At 44.7% G+C, this 26,434-nt stretch overlaps 1 protein-coding gene across 11 annotated transcripts in view; it reads right to left on the reverse strand.

Annotated features, from left to right (window-relative positions):
- Positions 1-26,434, reverse strand: part of CLPB (ClpB homolog, mitochondrial AAA ATPase chaperonin) — a 165,282-nt gene that overhangs the window by 15,699 nt on the left and 123,149 nt on the right. For 4 of the 11 annotated variants that reach the window (XR_003900434.1, XR_003900433.1, XR_003900432.1 and 1 more), the window contains exons 10-19: positions 24,348-24,425; positions 23,095-23,150; positions 18,116-18,160; positions 17,432-17,593; positions 11,884-12,040; positions 11,368-11,441; positions 11,084-11,203; positions 10,755-10,859; positions 10,117-10,347; positions 9,247-9,503 (exon numbers count right to left, since the gene is read on the reverse strand). Coding sequence is in view for 7 of the 11 variants with exons in the window: in XM_029915719.1 (XP_029771579.1) it covers positions 9,462-9,503; positions 10,117-10,347; positions 10,755-10,859; positions 11,084-11,203; positions 11,368-11,441; positions 11,884-12,040; positions 17,432-17,593; positions 18,116-18,160; positions 23,095-23,150; positions 24,348-24,425 (1,070 nt within the window). In the remaining 4 variants the exon portion in view is untranslated. Of the gene's footprint in view, positions 1-9,208; positions 9,504-10,028; positions 10,348-10,754; positions 10,860-11,083; positions 11,204-11,367; positions 11,442-11,883; positions 12,041-17,431; positions 17,594-18,115; positions 18,161-23,094; positions 23,151-24,347; positions 24,426-26,434 lie in introns of those variants that run through there. The other 7 variants (XM_029915718.1, XM_029915722.1, XM_029915721.1 and 4 more) reach the window with 3 other exon arrangements.

Raw genomic sequence — 26,434 nt, forward strand, 5'->3', positions numbered from 1 at the left:
TAGGCCATCTGGATGTCCTCTTTGGAGAAGTGTCTGTTCATATCTTCTGCCCATTTCTTCACTGGATTATTTGTTTTGTGATTGTGAAGTTTGGTGAGTTCCTTGTACATTTTCGATATTAGCCCTTTATCTGATATGTCATTTGCAACTATCTTTTCCCATTCTGTCGGTTGCCTATTAGTTTTCTTGATTGTTTCCTCTCCATGTCTTTTTGAGGCTTAATAGCTCATTTCTTTTTAGCACTGAATAACATTCCACTGTACAGATGTACCACAGTTTGCTTATCTACTTGCCTATTAAAGAATATCTTGGTTATTTCTAAGTTTGGATAGTTATGAATAAAGCTACAATAAATTTTGTGTGTAGGTTTTGCGTGGATTTGAGTTTTCAACATACCTGGATAAATACCAAGAAGCCTGAGCTGCAGGATCCTCTAATAAAAAGTATATTTAGTTTTGCAAGAAAGCCAAACTGTGTTTCAAAGTGGCTGTACCATTTTGCATTCCTACCAGCAATGAATGAGTTTCTGTTGCTCCACATCCTCACCAGCACTGATGTTTCATGTTCTTTTCTAATGTGTGTGTAATGGTATCTCATTGTTTTAATTTGCAATTCGTTAGTGATGCAGGATGCTGGGCATCTTTTCACATACTTATTTGCTCTCTGTATGTCTTGGAGAGGGGTCTGCTCAGATCTTTTGCCCATTTTGTAATCTGGTTGTTCACTTTCTTTCTGTTGAATTTTATGAGTTCTTTGTATATTTTGGATACCAGTCTTTAATCAAATTATGTAGTCTGCAAATATTTACTCTGTCTGTGATCTGTCTTCTCATTCTCTTGACATTTAACTTTGATGCATTTTTAAAAAGTTTATTTTCTAAAGGATTTTTTGAGGTATACATTATTTGATATAAAAAACCCAAGATAATTCACGCCACAAAAGTCATCCTTTAAAATGTACAATTAATTAAATGATGAATGGATCAAGATGTGGTTTGTATATACAATGGAATACTACATGGCCATGAGAAAGAATGAAATCTGGCCATTTGTAGCAAAGTGGATGGACCTCGAGGCTGTCATGCTAAGTGAAATAAGTCAGGCAGAGAAGGACAGATACCATATGTTTGCACTCATATGTCTAACAGAAGAAACTTGGCAGAGGACCGTGGGGAGGGGGAGGAGGGAAAAGAGTTAGGAAGAGGGAGGGAGGCAAATCATGAGAGGCTCTTGAATACTGAAAACTGAGGGCTGAAGGGGGAGGGGGAGTGGGGAGAGGGGGGTGATGGTCATGGAGGAGGGCACTTGTGGAGAAGAGCACTGGGTGTTATATGGAAACCAACTTGACAATATACTATAAAAAATAAAGTGTACAATTAATTCACTGGTTTGCACAAAGTTGCTCAACCATCACCACTACGTACAAAAATTTTTCCTCACTCCAAAAAGAACACTATTATCAGTCATTCCCATTTCCCTCTCCCTTGGCAATCACTAATCTACTTTGTCTCTATGGATTTGCCTATCTGGACATTTTCATACAAATGGAATCAGAATATGTAATCTTTTGTAACTGGATTCCATTACACTTAACATGTTTTCAAGGTTCATCTCCATGTTGTTCCATAGATCAATACTTCATTCTTTTTATGGCTGAGTATTCCATTGTATGGACACACCATATTTTATCTATTCATCAGTTTGATGGACATTTGGATGGTTTCCACTGTTTTGCTTTTAAACATTCATGTAACAAGTTTGTGTGTTTTATGACTCTTAGGTATACACTTGGAAGTGTAATTGCTAGGGCCTATAGAAACTATTTCTTTTAAAGTTTATTTATTTTGAGAGAGAGAGAGAGAGAGAGAGAGAGAGAGAGAGAGAGAGAGAGAGAGAGAGAGAGGAGCGAGCACTCACAAGAGTGGGTAAGGGGCAGAGAGAAGAGAGAATCCCAAGCAGGCTCCACATTGACAGTGTAGAGCCTGATGCACGGTTTGAACTCATGAACCATGAGCATGAGCTGAAACTAAGAGTCAGACACTTGACTGAGCCACCCAGTCACCCTTGAAAATTGGTTAATCTTTTGAGGGATTGCTAGGCTCTTCCAAAGTGGTTGCATCAATTTTTGGAGTGTAAATTCTCCCATTTGTTCTTTCTTTGGTTTGTTTCTTCTTTTGTAATTTTTTCAAAATTTCCCTATATGTTCATTTTTAATAGGACTTGTTTTTCCATAGGTTCTTTTGTGAAAAGCTGAAAATGGGAATATCCTTACAGAACTATTTTGTTTGCTTCACTGGCCCAGGACCAGCTTTTTGTTAGTTTTTCATTGGAACATTCTAGAACATTTAGGTATTGTGAATTTGGGCCACATTCTAACAGCAAATATATTAGTTTCTTTTTAAGTGATTCTTTCTACATCCCTGAGTTATGGTAGACTTTCTTATATTTCTCTATTGATTTCTAGCTCAATGAATGGTGTTTTCTTTTTTTTTATTTCACAAGGAAGTGATGCTTTGAGACTTCAGTGTTGAATCCCTAGCAGTCAGCTATTAGGCCTGTATCTTGGTTCCAAGTCTCCATGAAACTCCTTGACTTCCACTCTCACACATCCTTCGACTTTTGGGTTCCCATTCATTTCTGGCACCTTGGGATCTCCCATTTTTAGTTCCAAGGCCAGTTATGGTTATACTTTTTGTTGCTGTTACATATCATTTCCATGTTTGAGGTGGGTAGGGGTTTTGCCTGGAACTACTCCATCTGTTGCATATTGGTCAGAAGTCACCCCAAAGGGCCTTTTGTTTTTTTAATTTTTTTAAATGTTTTATTTATTTTTGATGCAGAGAGAGAGAGAGAGAGAGAGAGCATGAGAGGGGGAGGGGCAGAGAGAGAAGGAGAAACAGAACTGGAAGCAGGCTCCAGGCTCTGAGATAGCTGTCAGCACAGAACCTGACACGGGGCTTGAACCCACGAACGTGAGATCTGACCTGAGCCGAAGCCGGAGGCTTAACCAACTGAGCCATCCAGGTGCCCCCCAAAGGGTCTTTTGAAAACATAAATGTTGGTCATTTCATTATCTTAGCATGGCATTCAAGGCACTATGAAATTAGGAAACTTGTTTCTCTGGCTTCATTTTCCACTGCTTTCTTCTCTTTTCCACACCCAGATAGTCTCCACACTGTACTCATACACAACTCTTCTCTTTTCTTTCTAATTGTACTTATGGTGTGTGTTGATGGGAGTTAAATGGACGTATTCTCTAGTTTGCACACTATTAGGTAGTTACTGACAGTAGTAGTAGCTTGTATGTCCTAAGAGTCTAGATCCAGAAAACAGTAGTTCTAAGTGGCGTCATCTCTGGACACTGCAGTGCAACATGGGTTTAGTTAACTTTAAATTTAAAATGCTGTTGAGTCTAGTTAGGTTTGCACTGAATTATAGTCACACTTTCCATGAACGTGGTATGTCTTTTCATTTGATGCCCTTCAATAGGATTTTCTTAAGTTTATTCTTAAATATTTTATAATTTTGAATAGGTAACACATTAATATGGTTCAAAATTTAATTTAAAAGTATAAAAATGAATATAGTAGATTTTCCACTTCCATTGCTATCCCCCCCTCCCCCCAATTCCTCTGTTTCAGGAGTATTTTTTGTATATATGAGCAAATATATATATAAGTATTTGTTGCAACTATGAATGAAATATTTTTCCTTTGTTATTGTTTTCTAGTTGACTATTGCTAGAATAGAAAAAAAAACTATTGATTTTTGTACATTTACCTTTTATTCATACACTTACCAAATCTCCTTATTCATGCTACTAGGTTTTAGCATAGTTTCTTATATTTCTTAAATACACAGTCATATTTCACCAAAACAAGATAACTTGTTATTTTCCAATATTTCCATCAGTTATTTAGTTTTCTTGTGTAATTGCTTTCAGCTGAATTTTTAAAGCAATGTTGAATCCTGTCTTTTTCAGACTTCAATAAAAATAGCTTTAGTATTCACTATTAGAAATGTTTGCTATTGTTTTTTGATGAATTATCTTTTACTTAGAGTTTTAAATTAAAAAAATTTTTAAGTAATCTCTATGCCCAATGTGGGACTCAAAATCAGAACCCCAAGATCAAGTCATATGCTCTACTGAGATAGCCAGGCACCCTTAGGACTTTATTTTCATATCATAAATCATAATTAAAACTAAAGAATTTTATCCAATGCGTTTTTCAGCATATACTGATAAAATGTTTAACCTTCTTTAATTTAGTAAACTTTATTTTGAAATAATTTTAGAGTTAGAGAGAAGTTCCAAAATCAATATAAAGAATTCCTATATATCCTTACCCAGATTTTCCATGTTAATACTTTACTTTTTTTTTTTTTTTTTTTTTAAGAAGACAGAGAGAGACAGCACGAGCCGGGGAGGGTCTGAGAGAGAGGGAGGCACAGAATTTGAAGCAGGCTCCAGGCTCTGAGCTAGCTGTCAGCACAGAGCCTGACACAGGGCTCGAATCCACAAACCATGAGATCATGACCTGAGCCGAAGTCAGACGTTCAACCAACTGAGCCACCCAGGCGCTGCAATACTTTACTCTTTTATCATTGTGTGTGTGTGTGTGTGTGTGTGTGTGTGTGTGTGTGCATGTGTATGTGTGTGTGTGTATGTGCATGTGTATGTGTGTGTGTACATACATGGATAGTCCATGCATCTGTGTATATATATAGAGTTTGCAGGTACATTTGAAAATTTCTACCTTTAACCTCTAAATACTTCAATGTGTATTTATAAAAACAAGGACATTCTTTTAATTATCAAAATAAGAAAATTAATATTAATCTGACAGACATTTAAATAATCAAGTTCTTTTTTTTTTAAGTAGTCTCTACACCCAACATGGGGCTTGAACCTGAGATCAAGAGTTGCATGCTCTACCAACTGAGCCAGCCAGGTGCCTCTCTTCAAGTTCTTGATGTAGTGAATTATATTAATAAATTTCCAATGCTGAGGTTTGTACCACTGAAATAAACCTAATATGATCATAGTGTAAAATTCAACTTTGTTTTATTTGGAATTTTTAATTTATAGTCACAGGTGAGATTAGGCTAGGACATTCTTTTTGGCATTATCAGGTTTGAGTATTAATCTTATGCTGGCCTTTAAACATCAACCAAGCACCTTTCCATCTTATCCCATGGTCTGAAGCAGCTTATAATTATAAAATTGCAACTCATCCATTTTGTTAGGCTAGATGACAGCTTCAAGTGGTGTTCACCTTGTGACAATTCAATGAACTATATACTTGTGATTTGTGCATCTTTCCATGTATATTTCAATAAAAGAAGTTTAAGTGGGGTGCCTGGGTCGCTCAGTTGTTTAAGTGTCCGACTCCTGATCTCATGTCAGGTCTTGAGATCAAGCCCTGTGTTGGGTTCTGCACTGGGTGTGGAGCTTGCTTAAGATTCTCTCTGTCTCCCTTGAGCACTTATGTGTGTTCTCTCTCTCTCTCAAAACAGAATAAAACAAAAAAGTTTAAATGAGAGAACATGATTTTTTAAAAGGATAAATGTTTAATCACCTTTCCAATTTCTTCTTTGGTAATTAATTGGTCTATTCAAAGTACGTTTTGGGTCAGTGTTTGCTAGGAAATTATGTTTCCAAATTTGTTAGCATAGAATTCTCCTAAAATTTAAAAACTTTCCATATTTACATGGTTTCTCATTCCTAATCTTGCAGGTTTCCCCCCTCTTTTTCTATTTATCAAGCTGAGGTTTTATTGGTGTTTCAGAGTCATTTTTCTACTAATCCTTTTTTTCCTTTTTGGTTTCCTACTTTTTAAAAAAGTTTATCTATTCATTTTGAGAGTGAGAGCGAGAGCGAGAGCGAGAGAGAATCTTAAGCAGGTTCCTTGATATCAGCATAGAGTCCGACATGAGGCTTGTTTCCATGAACCATGAGATCATGACCTGAGCTGAAATCAGGAGTTAGACGCTTAACTGACTGAGCCATCCAGGTGCCCAGTTTCCTACCTTTTAACTTCAGGTTTTATCTTTATTGGTCCATTTTTTTATTTTTATATGGTTTAAATGTGTTTCTTTCCCTAAATCTCTAAAACAATCACTATACATCTTTGAATTTTTCTTTTTGAATAGTAAAGGTGTCATATTTTCATTAAAAATTTTTTTTTAAACATTTATTCATTTTTGAGAGACAGAGAGACAGAGCATGAGCAGGAAGGGGGAGAAAGTGAGACACAGAACTCGAGGCAGGCTCCAGGTTCTGAGCTGGACGTGGGGCTCGAATCCATGAGCCAAACTCGGACGTCCAACTGATTGAACCACCCAGGCGCCTCATTACATTTTCATTTTTAAGTCCAGTTTCATGCACTCCAGGATACTCGGTATGGGATCTGGGTCTTACTTTGCCCCATTTACTGAGGGTCCAATCCTGACAGGTCCTTCTGGCTGGACACAAAAACATGACAAATAAATGTGTGCTTGTTGAATAAATGATACTGCTCTGTCTTGGGACCCACTGTGCATTTGCTGCATGGCCCACCCATCCATCCAAATACCCGGAGCATCTGTCATATGCTGACACTGTGTCACATCTTGTGAATAGGACAGTGAGCTAAACAACAGAGTATCTGCCCTCTGCCCTCTGGGTGCTTACATTCTAGTGACAAATATAGACACAGAACAAATAACACAGTGAGATAAGTATTGCCTAAGATGCTATGGAAGTGATGATAGGGGCCCAACATCACTTAGGAGGTCTAGCTAAGAATCTGTAGAAGTGATACTTAAGTTCCTTAAAATCTAAGGATCTACCCTGTCTCCGACTTTCCTCTCAGGAAGGTGGCCGTTGGGTTTTCTAATATGAAAATTATCTTTTCTTCAATTATGTGCCTGTTGCTCCCAGTCACAGCTGATTGAACCAAAGGCCGACAGCCAGCATAACAACTTTATCCAATAGGAATGTTCTACATTGGATGGTTGCGGACTGAATTAGAGCCCCTAAGGGAAGTCTGAACACCAAACGGAGTGAAAGGAGAAGAAACAGAGATAGCAGAAGAAGAACAAAGAAAAGAAAAGTATAAAAGTGTCACAAATCCTATGGAATTGGATTGGAACTGTAGGTATCAACTGAACTCATGATTTTTAATAATATACATATAGATACAATAGATTCAGATGTGTGTAATGTGTATGTTAACATAAATACACACATTTCCTAGCTCTGTGTGCTGAAAGGGCCTAGAAATCATGTCACTCTAGTAGCAATGAATACATGTGATGCCCATTCTCAAGTGAAAGGAACCAGGAGCTACCTAGGGAAATAACTGATGCCAGGGCTAGAATAAGAAAAATATGTGTGAGCTTGTAAGAAGTGCTAAAAATAAAATGATGGGGACAATGCTGAAACAACACAGAAGCCAACTTGAAAGAGTTCTTGATGGCCAAATGTGGGCCAGTGTGAGCAACAAATAAACGACTTTAGGATTACATTATAGCCCACAGAATAAAACAAATATCTATTAGTTCATCCTGATATAAATAAATATATTATTGGATAACTATATGGGGGAAAAGAGACAGCTCTTCCCCACAGGAGAATACCAATTAATATAGATGAAATAAGTACACAGATAGTCATCATCAGGCCAACACAGCATTACTTGTAAGCAAAAACCACTTGGTTTTTGGATGCTAAAATTAGTGGACAAAAGTCCAAGAATAAATAAGACATTTGCATAGCTTCAAAGTATCTCCCCACAAGATTCTTATTAATTTCAAAGGGGAAATTAGTAATTTTACAGTGGAGAAACCTGGCACACACCACCTCAACCATGTGATCAAAGGTAATGTCACCACGTGCTATGAGGCACCAGAAGAGCACATCATTACTTTTGGGGTAGTTTTGCCAAAAATGCAGACCCTCAATCTAATCATGTAAAAACAGAAGACAAACACAAATTGAGAAGTATTCTACAAAACAACTAGTCTGGACATTTGAAAAGTGTCAAGGTCATGAAAGACCAGGAAAAATGGAGGAATTGTTACAGGCTAAAGGAGACAAAGGAAACAGGATAAAGGAAAAAAAACCGGAGGTGGATACCTGGGTGGCTCAGCTGATTAAGCATCTGACTCCTGATTTCAGCTCAGGTCATGATCTCACATTTGTGACACTGAGCCCTTCTTCGGGCTCAACTCTGATGGTGTGGAGCCTGCTTGGGTTATCTCTCTGTCCCACCTCATCCCCACATGCATGCACTATGTCTCTCAAATTAAATAAACTTTAAAACAAAACAAACAGGGGCACCTAGGGGGCTCAGTTGGTTAAGCGTCTGACTTTGGCTCAGGGCATGATTTCACTGTTCCTGGGTTTGAGCCCCACGTCGGGCTCTATGCTGACAGATAAGAGCCTGGAGCCTGCTTCAGATTGTGTCTTCCTCTCTCTCTCTGCCCCTTCCCAAATCACGCTTTGTCTCTGTCTCTCTCTCTCAAAAAAAAAATAAAAATAAAAAAATAAAATAAAATAAATAAAAACACAAACAAAACAAACAACACGGGATCCTGGATTGGAGTTTGGGCCAGAAAAAGGGTATCAGTGGGAAAACTGGCAAAATCTGAATGTCTACAGACTAGTTAGTACTGAATCAATGTTAATTTTGTGCTTTTAATAACTATACTATAGTTTTCAAGATGTTATTATTACAAGAAGTGAGGTATAGGGTATATGGGAACTTTACTATTTTTGCAACTTAAGTCTAAAATTATTTCAAAACAAGAAGTTGTAGCAGTAGTTGTAATAATAACAATAATAATAATAATAATAAAAAGAATTACAGTCACTGAGGTAGGGAGCAGCAGGCAGCTCCTCGCGGGGCTGGGCAGCGATTGCTGGAGTACCTCTGGAGCCCATGTCTTGGCCCATACCCACTGTCATGGCATTCCTCCATCACCCAAGGAACTTTGATTTCTGCCCCCATTTTCTGCTTCCTGAAAGAGATTAGCTAACACCAAAGGAGGGTTCTAAAATGGCCCTGCAAGGTGATGGAGTGGTCATCAATGGTGGCTACTGTCAACGGAGCCCAAGGACGCACCAGGCCTTGCTGTACCCTGCTATGCTGGGGTTGAAACACGGCTGGTTTGTGGAATGCCCTTGGGGATGGTGTGCAGCCCCTCTGCTTAGTGACAAAGAAGGAGACTGTATGGGGAAACTATTTATTCCAGACTAACTTACCTGGGGCAGCAGGACAGACAGAGCAGTTACAGATTTCATGGCCACCTGGGCCCAGGACTGACTTCATTATCTCTCTCCCTACAGCTCCCCAGTGTCTGTGTTAGTCTCCTGAAGGAAGTCCCATAGAGCTGAGCTTGCTTGGTCCTTTGGTACTGTTTGTCCAGTCCGGGGCAGAGCAGGGAAGTGACCCAGTCAGCCTTCCTCCTAGGGGCGCCTTATACTGGCTTAGTTCCAAACCTGGAGAAACATGGTCTGGCCTGACACCAGAATGTGTGGTGAGGGAATAGCTACCACATGGCAGTGGAGTGGGGAAGGGTTTTGTGGGTCCCTTCTCCTTGGAATTTTAGGGTATGGGAAAGAGGTAGCTACAGCCTACACTGTACAATCTCTGTGCCTGGGCCTCTGCATTCTTCCTCCACAATCTGTGTAGACATTATGGGGACTCAGTTGCATGAGGGCCAGCAGAGGGTGGCAGGTCACAGCCTGGTCGCAATCTTTCCCCAGCCAGATTTGTTCTTAGCTGTCAAAATTCTGAGCTTCCTGGGACCATGATAAAGTTCCAGAGACTATATAGACTGTGGGGATCATGCCCTGAAGAGGGTGGGGAGGGACCCCTCTCCTGGGAACCTGTTAGTAAGTTCTGGGCCCATAACAAAGGGTCCAGGGGAGGACAAAATCCCTACTTTTGACTCTGAGGCTAAGGAGGGGTCTTCAGCGGCTGTGGAGATAAACAGGCCTTAGGCTGGGTGGAGAGGAGGGAAAGGGCATGAGGGGAAGATAGGTCAGTTGTCATGCCACAGCCGAGGGGCCTTTATTGGATGTCAAGGGCATGTATAAGCAGGTAGGTAGAAGCTAGAGTTTGTGGCACACCTTCTCAGGGTGTAGTGGTGCCTGGATGTCCAGTTTGTGGGTCTTGCTGTCCTTGTCGATGATCTCCAGCCGCAGCTTGGGTGGACGCTTCTCAGCCTGAGGTGAGGGCAGTTCTGGGCTCTTGAGCAGCTGCTTGTCGGAGTCTTCCACGGTGATGCGCAGAGTACAGCCCCCCGGCAGCAGGTCCTGTTCATAGGCAGCTGCCAGCTGGTTCACCACACGGCGCTCGACCTATAGGTGACAGGTGAAGTGGTCATCACTGCTGTGGCCTGGGCCAGCATGTGGCCTGAGTTGGAGCCCAGGCTCCATCACTTACTGTTAGGGTGACTCAGAAACCTCTGAGCTTCATTTGCCCTCTGCAGAGTGGGGATAAAAACACATTGTGTGCAGGACTATGCTAAAGACTCAGGGGTGTCAGCTTCGGAGGTTCCCAACTCAGTTCCTTGCTCCTGGCAGGGATTCATACTCGGTTATCCTCCAGGACAGGGGTTTTACTTGATCATCTTCTGGTTTTGGTTCTGAAGGGGCATCTGCTCTGGATATGAACTATTCCAGGCTGGGAGCCCAGGGGCTGGGGCTGGGGGCCCAGGGATGGGAGGTGTGGAGGTGTCTTACATCTCTAAGGCTCTTGTGCTCACCTCATGCTTGATGGAGCGGGCGCCATAGTGCACGTTGTAGCCGTCGACCAACACGTCTGCCACCTCGCGGTCCCAGAGCAGCGTGATATTGTGCCTTTGCTTGGCCTGAGACAGGTCAGATAGGAACGTGCCTGCATGTGGCCCAGTGCTTTCCATCTCTCACCACTCTGGCCTGAGGCCTGGGCCTGTGAGTGACTGTGTGCCCCCGGGGCCACTGGCCCACAACACTGTTCTCCAAGCCTCTAGGAAGGGGTGCTCCCAACCCAGTGTTCCCTGATTTCCAAGGGGCAGATGACCCATCCCCACCCATAGGCAGTTCCTGCTCTTACTCTCTTGGCCCAGAAGTTCAGTTCCTTGTTGACAAGTTGGATGAGCTCCGAGTGGCAGAAGGGGAGGAAATAGACAATCTCGTTGATTCGTCCCAGAAACTCATCCCTCCGGAAGTGAGCCTGCAGGGTCAGGTTAGGGGTGGGGTGAACTCTTGTGACCCAGAGGGCTAAAGGGAATTACTGGACCCGAATGGGGAAGACAGAGAGAACGTCTCTATCTTTAAGATGGCTAAGGGGGAATCTTCCCACCCAAGACTCCAATAGGAAGGACAAAGACCTCTTACTTTCAGGATGGGACGAATCACATTCTCCTTGAAGTTCTTTGAGATGGTAATCTTGTCACTAATCTGGACATCCCCTGTGGAAAAAGAATCATAAACTGCCTACTCCCCACACCCAGGGAGCTTTGGGAACTGTGCCTGCCTCTTGGCCCTGCTCATGAAAAGAGATCTGGTCCTGCCACTGGTGGTCTGTGTAATCCTGGTCAGGGTCACAGGTTCTCTACATCTTGCCTATTCTCCACTTGAATACTGAGAGGATTAGACTGGGCACTTTCTGAGGCCTTTCCAGCTCAGGATTCCTTAGGGTAGGAGTTGTGTGAGAAAGGGATGGAGGGGGAGAAGAGTCAGAACAAGACTTGAGTTTTGACTTGGAAGAGGGGTTGGAGGCTTCATTTCCAAATAGAAAGGTGACAGATGTGGCCTCCTGCTTGATGTCCTCTTCCTCCTCCTGGGGAGGAGATGTGCTGGTGGTCTGGGCACTTGCTCAGCTGTCCAGACAGCTCAGGCTGTGTGCCTTACCAAGGTTTTCAGCTAGACGGTTATGGCTCATCTCCAAAGCCTCCTGCCTCAGCTGCAGCGCGTGCTGTGCAATCTCCTCGCTGGCCACATTAGAGGTCATGATGAAGATGGCGTCCTTGCAGTCGATGGTCTTCCCTTTTCCATCTGTCAGTCGGCCCTGGGAAAGAACAGTGACTCCATGGTCATGGAGGGCTAAGCCTGACCACCTCTTCCAGAAGGTCTCTCCAGAACCCTCGCTGCCCCCTCCTCCCACTTCTCTGAACACTTCTCACACCTAGGTTGCAGTGCTCACTGCCCTGGGGTGCCACTACTCCACCTGCTGAGAGTGACTTCAGGCAAGACAGCACCTCTGTTTTCATCAACCAGGGCCCCCAGAAGTCAGCCTGATTAAATAGGCATCTATCCAATACACTTCCTTGGAGGCCCAGTTTGAGCCAGGCTCTGTATTGGGGCAGTGGGGGCTCACTGTGCATTCGACATTCTCCTCGTTAAGAGAAGAAATGACACTCAAAAAACCAGCAATGACAATTCAGTCAGTTAAGTGGTATAAGGGGAAGTCAAGGTCACTGTAGGAGTTCAGAGGAGGGTATTTTACAGGGCCACTGTTAAGACTAATATGGTTATGTTGGTTAAAAAGCCTTAGTTAACCAAGCTGTGCAAATGTTCTGAACTGTTATTATGATAAGACACTTAATATGTATTTGTTGTATCAAAATGAATGAGATGAAATCCTTAGTTAACCAAGTTAATCCAAATGTTCTGAACTGTTATTATAACAGTAGACAATATATATTTGTTGTATCAAAATGAATGAGATGAACTGAAACTACTATAATCTCTGCATCTTGAAAGCCATTCTTTTGCCTGACAGAAAGGGAGAGAAAACAAGGCTCTTCCTTTAACCAACATGGGAAGTTTCCTTGAAATGTTTAGCTCTTTCTAGAAGTGACATATGAAACCATCTATACCAGAGACAGATGCACCAAGAAAAGATAAAAGGAGTTACAGGAGAAGGGACAGAAGAATGAGGAAAGTACAGCTGTCTGGGGCCACACAGTTCATGGGTAAGAAGCTCAGCCTACTCAGCAAACATCAAGGCTGTGACTATACAAACAGCACTTTATAGCCATTTATGACAAAAGCAATGGCCAGGGTCTTGCTGAGCAGAACTGATGGAATAACAACAGTGGACACTGATGGGGCACTTCTACAACCACCGCAGGTCACCTGTTCAGTGCTTTCCGTGTGCTCTCACACTCTTCCCACAAAGCACAGCTCATACAAGGCCAGAGAGCATGGCTCTGGGGACAGATCACTGACACCCAACCTGCCAGCTCCGCCTGCCCCAGGCTCAGCTAGTAACTAGTTCTCCTCAACATTTCTCATTCCCTGGTGGTACAGACCTGACTCAGGGTCAGCCCTTGCTTCTAAACCCAAAGCGATGGCAGACTCGCCCAGGCCCTCAGAGGCTAAAGGGGAAGAAATGTGCATTAACTTAGCACCTACTCCATGCTGGACATGGTAACTGGTGCTTCTTAGCCTTGCTTTATACTGGTCCTTGGCACATGCCTCTCAGAAAGTGTTCATTTCAAAGGGGTCTATTTAGAAGGGGCCTTGCAGTCCAAGTCCTAATCACTCTCTTGTCCCTGCCTTGGGATGGGAAGAAGGGAAAGCAAGGGTGGAAGTGGATATTCTTGAGATTTTGCCATTAGCTTCCCTAATTATGAGTTATAGATCAACAGTATCTACTCAGGGGCAATTTTTTTTAACATTTATTTACTTTTGATACAGAGCAGAGATGGAGTAAGAGCAGGGGAGGGGCAAAGAGAGAGGGAGACACAGAATCTGAAGCAGGCTCCAAGCTCTGAGCTCTCAGTGCACACTGACACAGGGCTTGAATTCATGAACCGCAAGATCATGACCTGAGATGAAGTCAGACGCTCAAACTAACTGAGCCACCCAGGCGCCTGTATCTGGGGGCAATTCTAGTTTTGGAGACCTGTTCTGTGTTTGTGTGCATGTGTGTAAGATGTCCAAATGTGTGCATAGGACACTGTTCACAGAGCTCAGCCCCAAGTACTGAGTACACATGTTGCTCTACTGGCCAGAGCAATAACCAACAGCAATTTCATTCCAGGTTCAAAGCCTTGCTTCTAACTGGGCCTGCAGATAGGTCCCACATGGGTGATGGGAACAGGTGCAGTGTAAGGCTGACCCAAAAGGTGACTTTCAGTGTTCATGTCCTCCTCTGGAGGCAATAAAGATGTGTCTCATAGAGGGACCTGTCACTGGTGCACCTCCCAGCAGTGACTGCGTAGGTGTGAACACTACCCCAGGGTTATAGGGGCTGCTTTCTCACTGCTTCCATTCTTGAAGGGAAGAGCAGGGCTGGGCTCCCCAGGGCTAGTCTCTTCCTGGGACTTCTGCCCTGTGCTACAGGCTCTGGGGTCATAGTCCTGCTTGGTGTCTTGGGGAGAGCATTAGGGCTCCTGCTTCTCTGAATCCAGGCTTGGGAAAACTGGGCCAGGTGGGAATGGGGGAGCTTCCTTCATGCCCCTAGACTAGATCACGTGCCCCTACACCTCCCGGCACTTGTAACTTATCCTAGCACAGCATGCATCGCAGTGGGCTGAAATGCTTTGTGCTGCCGGTCTGCCCCACTCATTCATGAACTCCAAGGCAGAGACTGTGCATTCTGTGTCCCCTATGACTTTCCTGATAGGTCACAAGGCTCTGTGTTAGCCTTCCCTTCTCTGCATACCACACACCCTAGTAGAGAGATCTCATCCCTTCCTGTGGCATCTATTACCCTGTCCGTGCTGATGCATTCCTGAATCTCTGCTTCCAGTCCAGATGGACTTCTTATCCTATGCTCTAGACCTTTCCAGCTGATGGCCAGACTCTCGGACACCTCCATCTGGTTGTCCCTCAGGCATCTCATTTTCAGTAATTTCAGACCTCAGCAACTCACCTTCCTCGCCAATCTGCTGCTCATCCTCCTGTGTTCCCTGCCTCAGTCAATGGCAGCAGCGACCATCTAGTCACCCAGGCCAGAAATCCTGCCGCTGGCCACCTCTGACCCCTCCGTCTCCCCTCAAATTCAATCAAATCACTGAGCCCTGCGTAGCTGGCCTTCTGGGAGCTCTGGCCAGCCTGTGGCTCTGTGTTAGAGCAGTCATCCTCAGCTCTAGCCTGGACGCTTCAACAGCCTCCTTTCTGCTCCCCATCTGCTTCCTCAATCCATTCTCTCACCAATGCTCACTGAGGTTCTTTATAAGGTAAGAACCTGGTCATGTTTCTTTCTTGCTTGAAGTCTTTAAAGGCTCCTTACAATCTAACAAGTAAACCTATATTCCACCTCCTGGGATTGTAACTGACCCCTGGCAACTTACCCACTCACCTCCAGTGTTTTGCTCTCACTTCCCTTCTGCAGCCAAGCAGTGCTGAGCAGCTGCAGTTCCCTGGACAGGCCAGGCAGCCTCGTGCCCCCCAGCTGCTGCAAGCAGGGGTCTGCTGCCGGCCCTTTTCCACTTGTTCATCTAGGACCCCCTTATTTATCCTTGCAAGGTATACTGTACTTCTATTGAATTAAGTTACTCAACAGAGCATTTCTCCTGATTTCGTGGGCTCTGGGAATGGTTGGAATAAGACAAGGTCCCTGTCCACAAGAAGCCTAAAAGTATAAATCTGGCTAAGTAATCTTGGATGGCAGCTTTGGTCAATGGAGTCCCGGATATAAATTTCAGGAATGGTTAGGAGGCTGGTAGGGGCTGTAGGAAGGGATTATTATCAACACCCAAAAGGTAGTCAATGGAGTGACAGTAGGAGAGGGGTGGACAGCTTACATATGGAAGCGGGAACAACTTCCAAGTGGCGCTGGTTGTATTTCAGTCGGCAGCTGCCTTCCCTCTTTCTGGGCCAAGGAGGTCATCAGAGGTACCTCTGCAGGGATGTCAGAAACTGCTGTGCTCACTCTCTGAGCTGGGCCCTCCCTTCCTGTGAATGCCTCACTGCAGATCTACCTCTCTCTTCTGGTCCTAGCTGCATGGTGGTTCTTAGTGAAGCGGTGGGCTCTGAACTGGACCTCCTGGGTTCTAATCTTGGATTCTCTCTTCCAGCTATATGACCATGGGCAAATTACTTATCTCACTTTAGTTTCCGTATCTTACCCAAAGGCAGTAATAAGAACTATCTTCAAAGGGATGTTGGGAGGATTACATGAATTGATATAATTTTTAGACCAGTGCCTGGTACATAAAATAAAAAATGTCAACTATTATCATGTCTCCTTTCCATCTATCTACTGAGGCAGGAAGCTCCCAGAGAGGTCTGGGTCTAGTCCATAGCTGTGTACTTGAATCCCATCAAGAGATTGGAATAAAGTGGGAGGTCTTAGAGCACAGGTGTGGGTAACTGAATATGTGACTTTTGAAGGATCGGCCTTTACTCCTCAATGGGTGGTCTGGGGACAGGGAAGAGCTGGCAGGGCGCTAGGAAGACAGCAAAGAAACTGGGGCAGGGACAAGGATGCTGGGCCAGTGGGGGAAGGTGATGGGCAGCTTGGGAATATCTGGATCTGGGTCTTCTTGGTTTGGTACCCGTTGTGTTATTTGGTTCATGGGGAGTTCCTTCGAGTACACTTGACACACGGGAAGCAAAACACCTTCCTGCTGTCCCAGAGCCGGAAGGTGCTAAGTAGAAAAGTGGGCTGGACTCCATCTGGACATATATGGGTTAATATAGCCCTGACTTGGGAGCAGAAGAGAAGCCTCATGCCCAGTTCTGCCAGGCCTTAAAGGAAAAGATCCAACCCTGCTATGATCATAAGCTCTCCTTCCCCTGCCTGAGGTAAGGAATGGTACAGAGTGGGAAAACTGAGGTTCTGGAATCAAATGTGTCTGTGGCCCAAACTTGGATCCTCTGCATAATAGTTCTATGGCCTTAGGTAAGTCATTTATAACCTCTCTGAACCTCAGTTTCTTCTTCTGTAAAAAATGAGACACCTTCCACTGCCTGGCTATTGTGATGATTAGCAGTGACACTGTCAGCACAAGCCTAGTACACACAATGTACCGAACAAAGGAGTTCTTATTTACAGCTTACTCTATCAGCAGGAGGCTACTTTGTGGTTAGCCTGGAACTCCTTGGAAGAAAAGGGTTCCATGAGGCAGAAAGGTTCCTGGGAGCTTATCTTAGATACAGCCCCCTTCTTTGTCACATGAGGTCCCTGATGTCTAGAGATGGAGCAGGGCTGGAACTAAAAATTCAGGTCTCTCTGTCCTGGTACCTCTACTCCATGTCTCTCTAGAAGGCAGTCTGGACAGCCAGAAAATGCCAATTCTTGGGTAATACTGGTCTGTCCTCAAGTGCCCATCCTGGACCCTGGTCCAGAAAGGGGGCAAAGTCATGTGTGCTAAGTGACTGAACATACACAGGAGGAACTGGCAAGTGAAGGGATCAGACAGGCCTCTGGGCCCTTGATTCTTGATTCACAGCACCCCATACCTCTAATGTCCCCTACTCCATCCCAGCCCAAAGTCACTTTCACCTCATCAAACAGCTGCAGCATGATGGTAAGCACATCTGGATGGGCCTTGTCCACCTCATCGAAGAGCACCACAGCGTTGGGACACTGCTTCAGCTTCTTGGTCAGCTGGCCACCCTCTTCATGGCCAACGTAGCCTGGTGGGGACCCAATAAACTTGGCTACCTGAAGGAAGGAAGAAAATATATTGAAAAAGCCTTTCTATGCTTTTAGTTTCTGATATGGGCATGCACAGGAAAATGGCTTTATTCACTAAGACTGCCTGTGTCAAGAGGCGCGTAGGTGACTCAGTTAAGCATCTGACTCTTTGGCTCAGGTCATGGTCTCAAAGTTTATGAGCTTGAGCCCCATGTTGGGATTCTCTCTCCCCTCCTCTCTGCCTCTGCCATTAGTGTGTGTGCGCACGTTACTCTTGTGTGCACTCTCAAAATAAATAAATGAACTTAAAAAAAAAAAAGACTGCATGTGTCAACAAGGGTAGTCAGGCTTTCTCCTGGGGTGGCAGGAATCCTACTGTAATGAGAGAGCAGACAGATCTTCTTTATGCTTATTTTTCAGAGCAAGTCGTGTACAAAGGAGATCAGTGATCCTGTTGCACACATATGGCCCCAAAGGACAAATCCCGAGGCAGAATCATGTTGATTGACAGATCCACCAAACCGCGATTCACCAAGGACTCTCACTCACCTCATGCCGCTCCTGGAACTCAGACATGTCCAGCCTGATGAAGCCCTGTGTGGAAATGAGTATGAGTCCAATTGGAGGCAGGAAGATAGAGGGAAGGGTTAAGGAGGAGAGCTTCTCAAATATGCCCTAGGGTTTCAGACTGCACCAATACACGATCTTCTACCCCATTTTCACCATAGGTATTTTTTTGGCTCCTTACCTCTTTTTTCTGTTTACTCATCCCCCACATGATTCCCCCATTTGCTACCCTAGTAAACTCAAGTCATGTCCCTGCCCTTCTAAACATGGCTCAGAATGTCTCTTTTTTCAGGCTTCACTGGTCTGATTACCACATCACCCACCTTCCCACCCATCCCACATTTCAGCAGTGAACAAGTCTTGGTCTCCGCCCTTGAGGAGAACATCTCAAGTGGGGCAGGCAGATCTGGTCACCATCAGTGTGGGCCATGATGAGATGGCGAGGTGCAACGAATACCCAGACAGCTCCATGGTACCCTCAGCTTTGCAGATCTTTATAGAAACATGCCCCCTGTTTTATTTTCTTTAATGCTAAGAAATCTTTTAATTTATTTAACAGCTATCCATATGGCAGCTTGCAGCCCATCTCTCTCCACCACTGGGCCTAGGAGTGCTCTTCAGGGAACCTCTCAACCATGATTAGCCTCAGGGGAAGAGGGGTGTGTGTGTGTGTGTGTGTGTGTGTGTGTGTGTGTGTGTAGTATGGGATTTGTGAGTTAACACAGGTAGAGTGTCCACTCCTTTTCACACTGAATTTAGGGATTTAGAGAGTTAAAAGGGCATTCATAGGTGGCTTGTCTCTCTACCCAGACCAGGGTATCCCAGGTTCCTCTCCTACTGGCACACGCTTCCACCTTAGAAAGTACACTAGCTGAATATGCTTCTTCTGAGGGCTGGGGATGACAGGGTGCCACGAACATAGAGGGAGGTAGCTATTTACGTCTGAAATCCAGGCCACATTCTAGCTCAACTGCTGGTCAGAAATTCACCTGGTGGCGTAGTTTTTTCTCTGTCCTGTTACTCTGTACCCAAGGTAGAGAGTGGCAGAAGAGCCCTGGCAGGGGCTTGGCTTCCAGTCCCAGTTTGGCCACTGTCTGTATGGCGTTGGGCATGCTGCCTCCTGTTTTGGAACTGCAGTTTCTTCCTATGTAACACAGGCCCTGTTTCCTCTTCCTGGCTCACCAGGGGCCAGAGGAGAGGACCTAACCCAAGAGGCAGAGGAGGGCTGGATAAGTATTAAGGTAATGTGGACGTGATCACTGCTATCAGAGAACATGGGGCATTAGCCAGCAAACATTTTCAGAGGGTCCCAGGCAGCTCGGTCAAGAGAAATATAGGCTTGAGGAAGAATGGGAGGACAGACATGAGGAAGCTGGGAGTGTTTCCCAGAGACAGCAATGCATTGGAAGACATGAGATGGGTATCTAATGATAACAGCTGACAGACATTGTGTGCTAAGTGCCTGACAATGTTCTAAGCCAGCTCTACAGGGCTCAGAACATGTACAAGTCTATGAGGTAAGTATTATTATCATCCCCACTTTCCAGAAGAGAAGACTGAGTCACAGATTAAAGTAACTTGCCCAAGGTCACTCAGGTTTGACAATTTAGCTCCAAGTCTGTGCTCTTAGCCACTAAACTCCAGTGCCTCCTATTTCTTGCTCTGTCAATCGGGGGGGGGGGGTCGTCTTGGCAGTCTTCATCTGAAGAATTCTAAGCTCTGTGCCCGATGTCAGTTGTCCCAGGATCCAGAAGTACAGACTCTAATGCTCACTTATGTCAAATGATGTGGGTCTCATCTTAGTTATCCTACTGATTTGCTAAGTAACTTTGAACAAGTTTCAGGGCTTGAGTTTCTTGGCTTGAATACTTTTGGTTTCACATGAACTTAGCTTAAGATTATCTATAAGTGAAGCAACACCCAACATGTACTGATTGCTTACTACATGATAACAATGGAGTCTAGCATTTTACATTATTATTTTAATTAATCTTCATAATAATCTAATGAGACAGGCACCATTGTTGGACCCATTTTACAGATGAGAAAACTGATGTAAACAGAGATTCCAGCCAACCCCAGAATAGTTCAGAATTGGGGTTTGAACCCAGGCAGGTGAACTCCCTTGATGCCAATCCCTATGTCATAGTGCCACTGTAACTGCAGCATTCAGGGCTCTGCCACACTACCTAGGGAGAAGATCACAGAGCACTAGTAAGGTTCTTTTTAAAGGAATATTACCCCTAATAATGGAAGTTAACAAAGCTGCTCAATTTGGGAGAAAAAGTAGAGGCTAATGAGAGACAAAAATAAAACTTGTAGATCTGATAAAGAAATGATAAAAAATGTACAAGTGAGATCTTGTGAGGCAGCCAGGTCCAGAAGTACCAGTGACCCTTTTCAAATGAGGAAACTAAGGATCACAAAGCCATAATTTAAATTCAAGCCACCAACTTCCAGGCCAGTATGCATTTCATTTAGTCAGCCCTACTCTATACTTTTCTATGACATGACACTTAACATCATTCCTTGGGTCCTGTTGGTGTTGGATACAGATTAGGACTCTTGGATTTTGAAGGTAGATCTCAGACTAGCCTGTTACATGGCCAGAAAATGTCTGTACTAAACACAGACTCTGAGGTGAGTTGGCCCACAGGGCTGGTACAAGTAGGAATTTTATAGAAGCACTGCCTAGGATTTAAAAATTAGGGGTGCTTGGCTGGCTCAGTCGGTAGAGCATACGACTGTTGATCTCAGGATCTTGAGTTCAAGCCCCATACTGGACATGGAGCCTACTTAAAAAACAACCAAATAAATAAAATAAAAATTAAATACACAGACAGCTGTTCTGGGTTTCTCATGCCTCTCACTTCACTATTTGACATGGGGACAAATTGACAGGTTTACACTAGTCTCCTACTGCAGCTGGAAACAATGGTATTGGGAGGAGAGATGAACGACTGGATTCTGATTTTACCTCCTCCCCTCACAAATGAACCTGGAAAAGCCTTTACATGCTGTAGGGTCTCAGTCTTCTCATCTGAAAAGTGGGTCTAATTTAGCATCAAATAAGCCAGCTGATGGGGTGGTGCTGCAGAAAGTACCAGGTGATGAATAAATATGAGACAAGGGATCAGGCACTTCAGTGTGCCAGAGCCTGAGCTCGCTGCGATTCATGTTATTTCACTACATGCTCACAACCATCTTAGACACAGGATTGGACAGCTTCACTTTGAGGCAAGACAGCTGAAACTTGGAGGGGTCAAGTAACCTGCCTAAGGTCAGGAGTAAGGAGAACTGGAGCCTGTGCTGAGAAATGGCTGGCTCCAGGGTCTTGACTGCCCAGCCCCCTGCCTATAAGGGGTGATGGTGTACTGCAGGATACCATAACCATGCTTCTAGGAGACCCTGCTCTGGTGTCAGTCTGCTCCTCATTCAGATGCTCCAACTGAAAATGACTTGCATCATCAGTCTCTTAGTAAGCCCCGCCCCCTTCCTACACCAGCAAATCAGCTGATGCTTTCCCTCTTCCACAGTGTATGAAGACATATTAAGACAGCTTGGATAAAGAGATTATAATTTGTAATTAAATATTAACCTTTCTGACAGTATTAAAATTAAACCACTCAGAATTCTTCATCCCTAATCAGGTGGTTCCTGCCCGTAACTGTATCTTCCCTAATAGTCCTGCTAGTTTATGGCTCTTTCCAGAGTGCTAATTGTTTCAATCGCTGCCAACCTGATGAATTGTCTTAAAAATGCTATTTTGGTTACAGTATGTTAGCATGCTGTGTGCAGCTTCTTGCCTACTGCCTGTCAAGTGCGTTTGCTCTGGGTTTGGTTGAGGCAGAGCATAGCTACTGGCAGAGCCAGCGAGGCTTAGGAGCCTTTAGCCAGTTATTAGACAGAAGGGGGCCAGGGATGTGGCTAAAGAGGACACAGCCTGAGCTACCTTGTTTTGGTGGCTGCCAGGCCCTCAGAGAGGTGGGAAAGGGGTGAGGCCAGAAGCAGGAAGGAAGGTGGCCAGGACTCTGCTGCTGGGACAGTTTGGCTGCCAGAGGCCTGAGCAATTCCTCATTGCCTCAGCTGCAGAGGCTTTCCATAGAAATTAGGCAAGGTCGTCTGGGGTCACAGGCAATCTCAGGTGGTGGGCAGGGGAAATTTAGTCTTTATACTGGAAAGACTGGTAGAAAGAAGAATGTTTGGCTTTAGTTGAAATGCTTCTGCCATCTCCAAGGATGGATCTCTTGGACGTTTCTCTCTGCATGAAAATATTAACAGTCTGTCTAGAAAGTCAAATTAAGCAGGCCTTGGAAAGCCAGAGTCTGAATAAATATAGGATAGGGATAGCCTTCTCCTATGGAGAGTCCATGGGCTCTGAGTCAGGGGGCAAAGGGGACTATGACCACACCACAGGTTAGGGCATAAGAAATCATGTTTAAAAGCTCACATACAAGGAGAGAAGCAATACGACACCTTCTCATTCCTACTTATTTTCTGCTTTAGGCCCCAAGACTCTAGCATGGTCTTGATGCACTAGATAGTAACAGTATATTTCTAAAGCCATTTCCCTGTCCAGCCTAAGTTTCTCAGGTCAGGGAGAGTGTCCTAAATGCTGAGTTATCAGGATCTAGTACAATACCTGGCCAAAGTAAATGCCTGAAAATGCATGGAAGAATCTCAGTGGGTTCTCCCAAATGCCCCAGGAAGCAGGTGAGGCAATGATTATTTTTCCCATTTCATAGATTAATAAATGGAGGCACAAGGAAATTGGATAACTTGCCCAAATTCCTGGAGCACTTGGTGGCCAAGTTGGGGCCAGAGCTGAGGTCTGCTTCCTGGGCCAGGGCCCATCTTTTTGATTTACTATTGAAAAATTCAGAGAGTCTAGAATTTTGGAGGCTAGCAGTAGTGGCGAGGTTTTTATGGCCTGCACCTCAGACCCAGATCCTGGTCCTTACCTTTTTGGCATCTTTGTGCATATATTTGGCTGTCTGCTTGGCCAGCTCTGTCTTTCCTAGTAAGAGGAAGGGAGAGGTGTTGGGTTAAGACCACATGATTACTTCCTGGAATGAAAGAATATTAGAAATGCATGGACACTGGAAATAAGGTATTTTATGGGTGGGAACACTGAGGCTCAGAGAGATTGGGTGACTCTTCTGATGTCATTAGAGAATTAGAGGTAGTGCTGAGATCAGAATCAAAATCTACATCGTATCTTGATTTTTCTGTGGATGGAGATTGAGACTTTTTCTCTATAGCAGCATCCGAATAGTGGGAGGCTGACACTTATAATCCAGAGCCAACCTGTTCTTTGAAGTCCAGTGCAAACCTTTCCTCTGACAGGAGCACCCTAACTTCCTGGTCACTGCACTGCATCTCTTTGGACACTCATCGTCTTGCCATCCAACCAGGCCATGGAGCCATAGGCCAAACAGAGGCTGGGAGAGGGTAAGGAACACCTCTACTTGGCTTCACAGCCTTTGTAACATAAAGAAGCAATGGCAATACCAAAGCGGTGGCTCTACAGGGCCATTTGGTATGATGGCCAAACCTTTGGAAGTCAGTCTAGTATTTCAGTATCATGGTGAAGTGGCAGTAATCTACATACAGGGGAGAACTAGGCCCATGAAGATGCTGAGAGGGGAAGAAGAGACAACAAATGCATGAAACTTCCCAACGACACATGGTGGGAAGTGGTGGTGCAGGTCAGAGGTCTGTGAGGGTGGACAGTAATGGGGTGAGAATGCCTCAGATAATTCAGCCCAACTGGCTAGAAAAATATCCAACCCATTTGACTGAAACCAATTTTGCTATGTATGCCGCACTATGTTGGCCATCAGGGGCTTTCTTTAGCTTCCTAGAAGGTTATGTCCCAAGCTGGAATAATAAATAAAGTTGGTGTGCTGGGCAGTGGAGGTGGTTCAACTGTTTCCAAAGGGCAGCCTCTGGGGATGCAGAATGGCTGGACCAGGGCTAACAGACCCAAAATGCCTGGCTGTCCAGGTGCATTAAGCCCTGCACCACAGCCTCCAGAGGGAGGGGCATTATTCCCGCTCTTCCTAATGTGACAGATGACCCTCTTTCTGGCTCTGTAATCTGGAGGTAGTTGTTTTCAGAGTTGGAGTTCAGAAGTGGGTTGTGTGACCCTGGCCCATAGCAGCTGGGGCTCCCCCAGCTCTCCTTCCCTACTTGCTATTCTGTTCCCAGTTACCTATTCCAGATGATCCCAAAAAGAGGAAGACCAGAGGGTGTTCTTCGTCATACCAGCCATTCTCCTTCCTCCGGATCGCTAGGGCCAAACACACAAGACGGGGGGGACAGTGAGGGAGGCAGATAAATCAATGACACAAAAGGCAGGATAATTATCACTAAGTATACAATATGTTTTACTGCTCTGCGCCCACTCAAAGTCCTCACTACCATTAGTGCTGCCTAATCTGATTAGCTGGCAAGGCCCCTAGAGACACCTAATCAGGTTAGCATGGATTTGGAAAGCTGCCCAGAGCAGATTTCGGATAAAGTTTTCCAGGATGAGCACTCAGCGTTGCCAGGGAAACTGAAAGGCGGGTGGATGGTGAATGGAGGTGAAGGGGGCAGGGGGCTGGCGAAGGAGAACAGGAGAGGAACTTTAGCCTTCAGAGGGCTGGTTCCCCTTCTACTCACCACTGGTGGGAGACTGAGCCTGCCTCCTATGCAAATTCAAGAGAGAGAAGCCCATGGCAGGCCCTGAGGGATCTGGGGTATGAGTTCTGGACTCTTTCCCATTTAAGGAAACCAAAACCTAGTCTGCTGTCTGGAGGTATAGCCAAATTGTACTTTCTGGAATCCAGTCAAGGGTAGTGTGGAGATCAGGGCACAGAGGAGTGGGCCACTTGGTTGGCACTGTCACTAACTACAGCCTCTGGTGGGGAACAATGGTGGGGGAGTGGGACAGATATGTCTCAAGTTCCCTGGGAATTCGGCTACACCAGAGTGAGACCTGACCTCTCCTCTTTAGGAGGAAGTATATAATCAAAGGCTGTGAATTTAAGGTGAGGAAAGTAAGTGTCCAACTACAGAGTGGGAGAATCAGGCTCAGAAGCATCACTCAAGTATAAGAGCAGGGTGCAGAATGAGGCAGAGCCATTAGAAGAACCATTTATCGGACAAGCTATCTGCTGGGCACAACTGGAAAAACCGTCAACACTTTTTATCACTCAAGACCCACAGAAACACCCTGAGAAGTAAAGTATAATTCTTAACTTCGTTACACTAAGCAGGAAACTGAGGCCAGAGATTAAGAGATCTGACCAAGTCATACAACTGGTAGGTTACCACTAGTTGGTAGAGATGGTAGAGTCACTTCTCTCTCTAAACAGGTTTTCTTTTGTCTGCTTACATATGGCTGCTTTAAAAAGTATCCATTCAGAACATGGCAGTCAGAAGCTAGAAGGGGACAGAGGACTGTGCAGGGTTGGTCTACAGATGGAACAACATGTATGGTCTGGTGCTCAGAGTGTCAGGGGGAGATTAACAAAGGCATATGTGTCAGAAGACAAGGCCTGGAAAACAAGTCAACTGAGAAAGAGTTGATGGTCTTAGGGAAGTGTCTGCCAGTCATGAGGTATAAAGATCCTCAATGCTATACTGTGTGGTACAATCTGTGTGGTTGGGTTTCAAAGAAGTAGCTACAGAGGTCAGGGAAGGCTTTCTGGAAGAAGTGGGACTAATAAGGGATCATGGAGGCCAGAAAGGATCTAAAGGGGCAAAGGTGGCCATCATGACACAGATGGAGAAACAGGAATGAAGTAGTTGTTGGTGGGATCAGGTTACAGTCTCATATACCTGCCTTAGCACTTCAGGTCTGTGCTGTGGTCTTCCTCAACTCAATCTCTAATGCTGCTACTTAAAGAACTTTCTAGTTCTGGCCTTAGCAAGAACAGATGGAAGTACAACCTCCTGGGAGATGCCCTCTGTGAGTGATGGCAGGGGGCCTGAGGAAACACTCAAGTCTAGCTTCTCTAAATTAGCTGACCCAGCCCTATGGAAAGCTTGGCTCTCATGGAAATCCACCGGCCTCACAGGTATCCAAAGGCTGGGAATGACAAGGGGCAGTCCAAGCTTGGCTGAGAGGGAGTCCCCAGTGTCCTGACAGGAATAAGACCCTGTTGGTGGGGGTTTTGGGGAAGGTAGAGATATAAGATGGCAAAAGCTGGACCTCTGTGAACATGATGTGTGGATGTGTTTTGGGGCAGGGGTGAGACAGGGGTCATCTGAAAGGAATCACATTCTTACAAAAGTTAGGTGAATTGAGAATGT

The sequence above is a fragment of the Suricata suricatta genome, chromosome 11 (genome assembly GCF_006229205.1).
Source record: "Suricata suricatta isolate VVHF042 chromosome 11, meerkat_22Aug2017_6uvM2_HiC, whole genome shotgun sequence".
NCBI lineage: Eukaryota > Metazoa > Chordata > Mammalia > Carnivora > Herpestidae > Suricata > Suricata suricatta.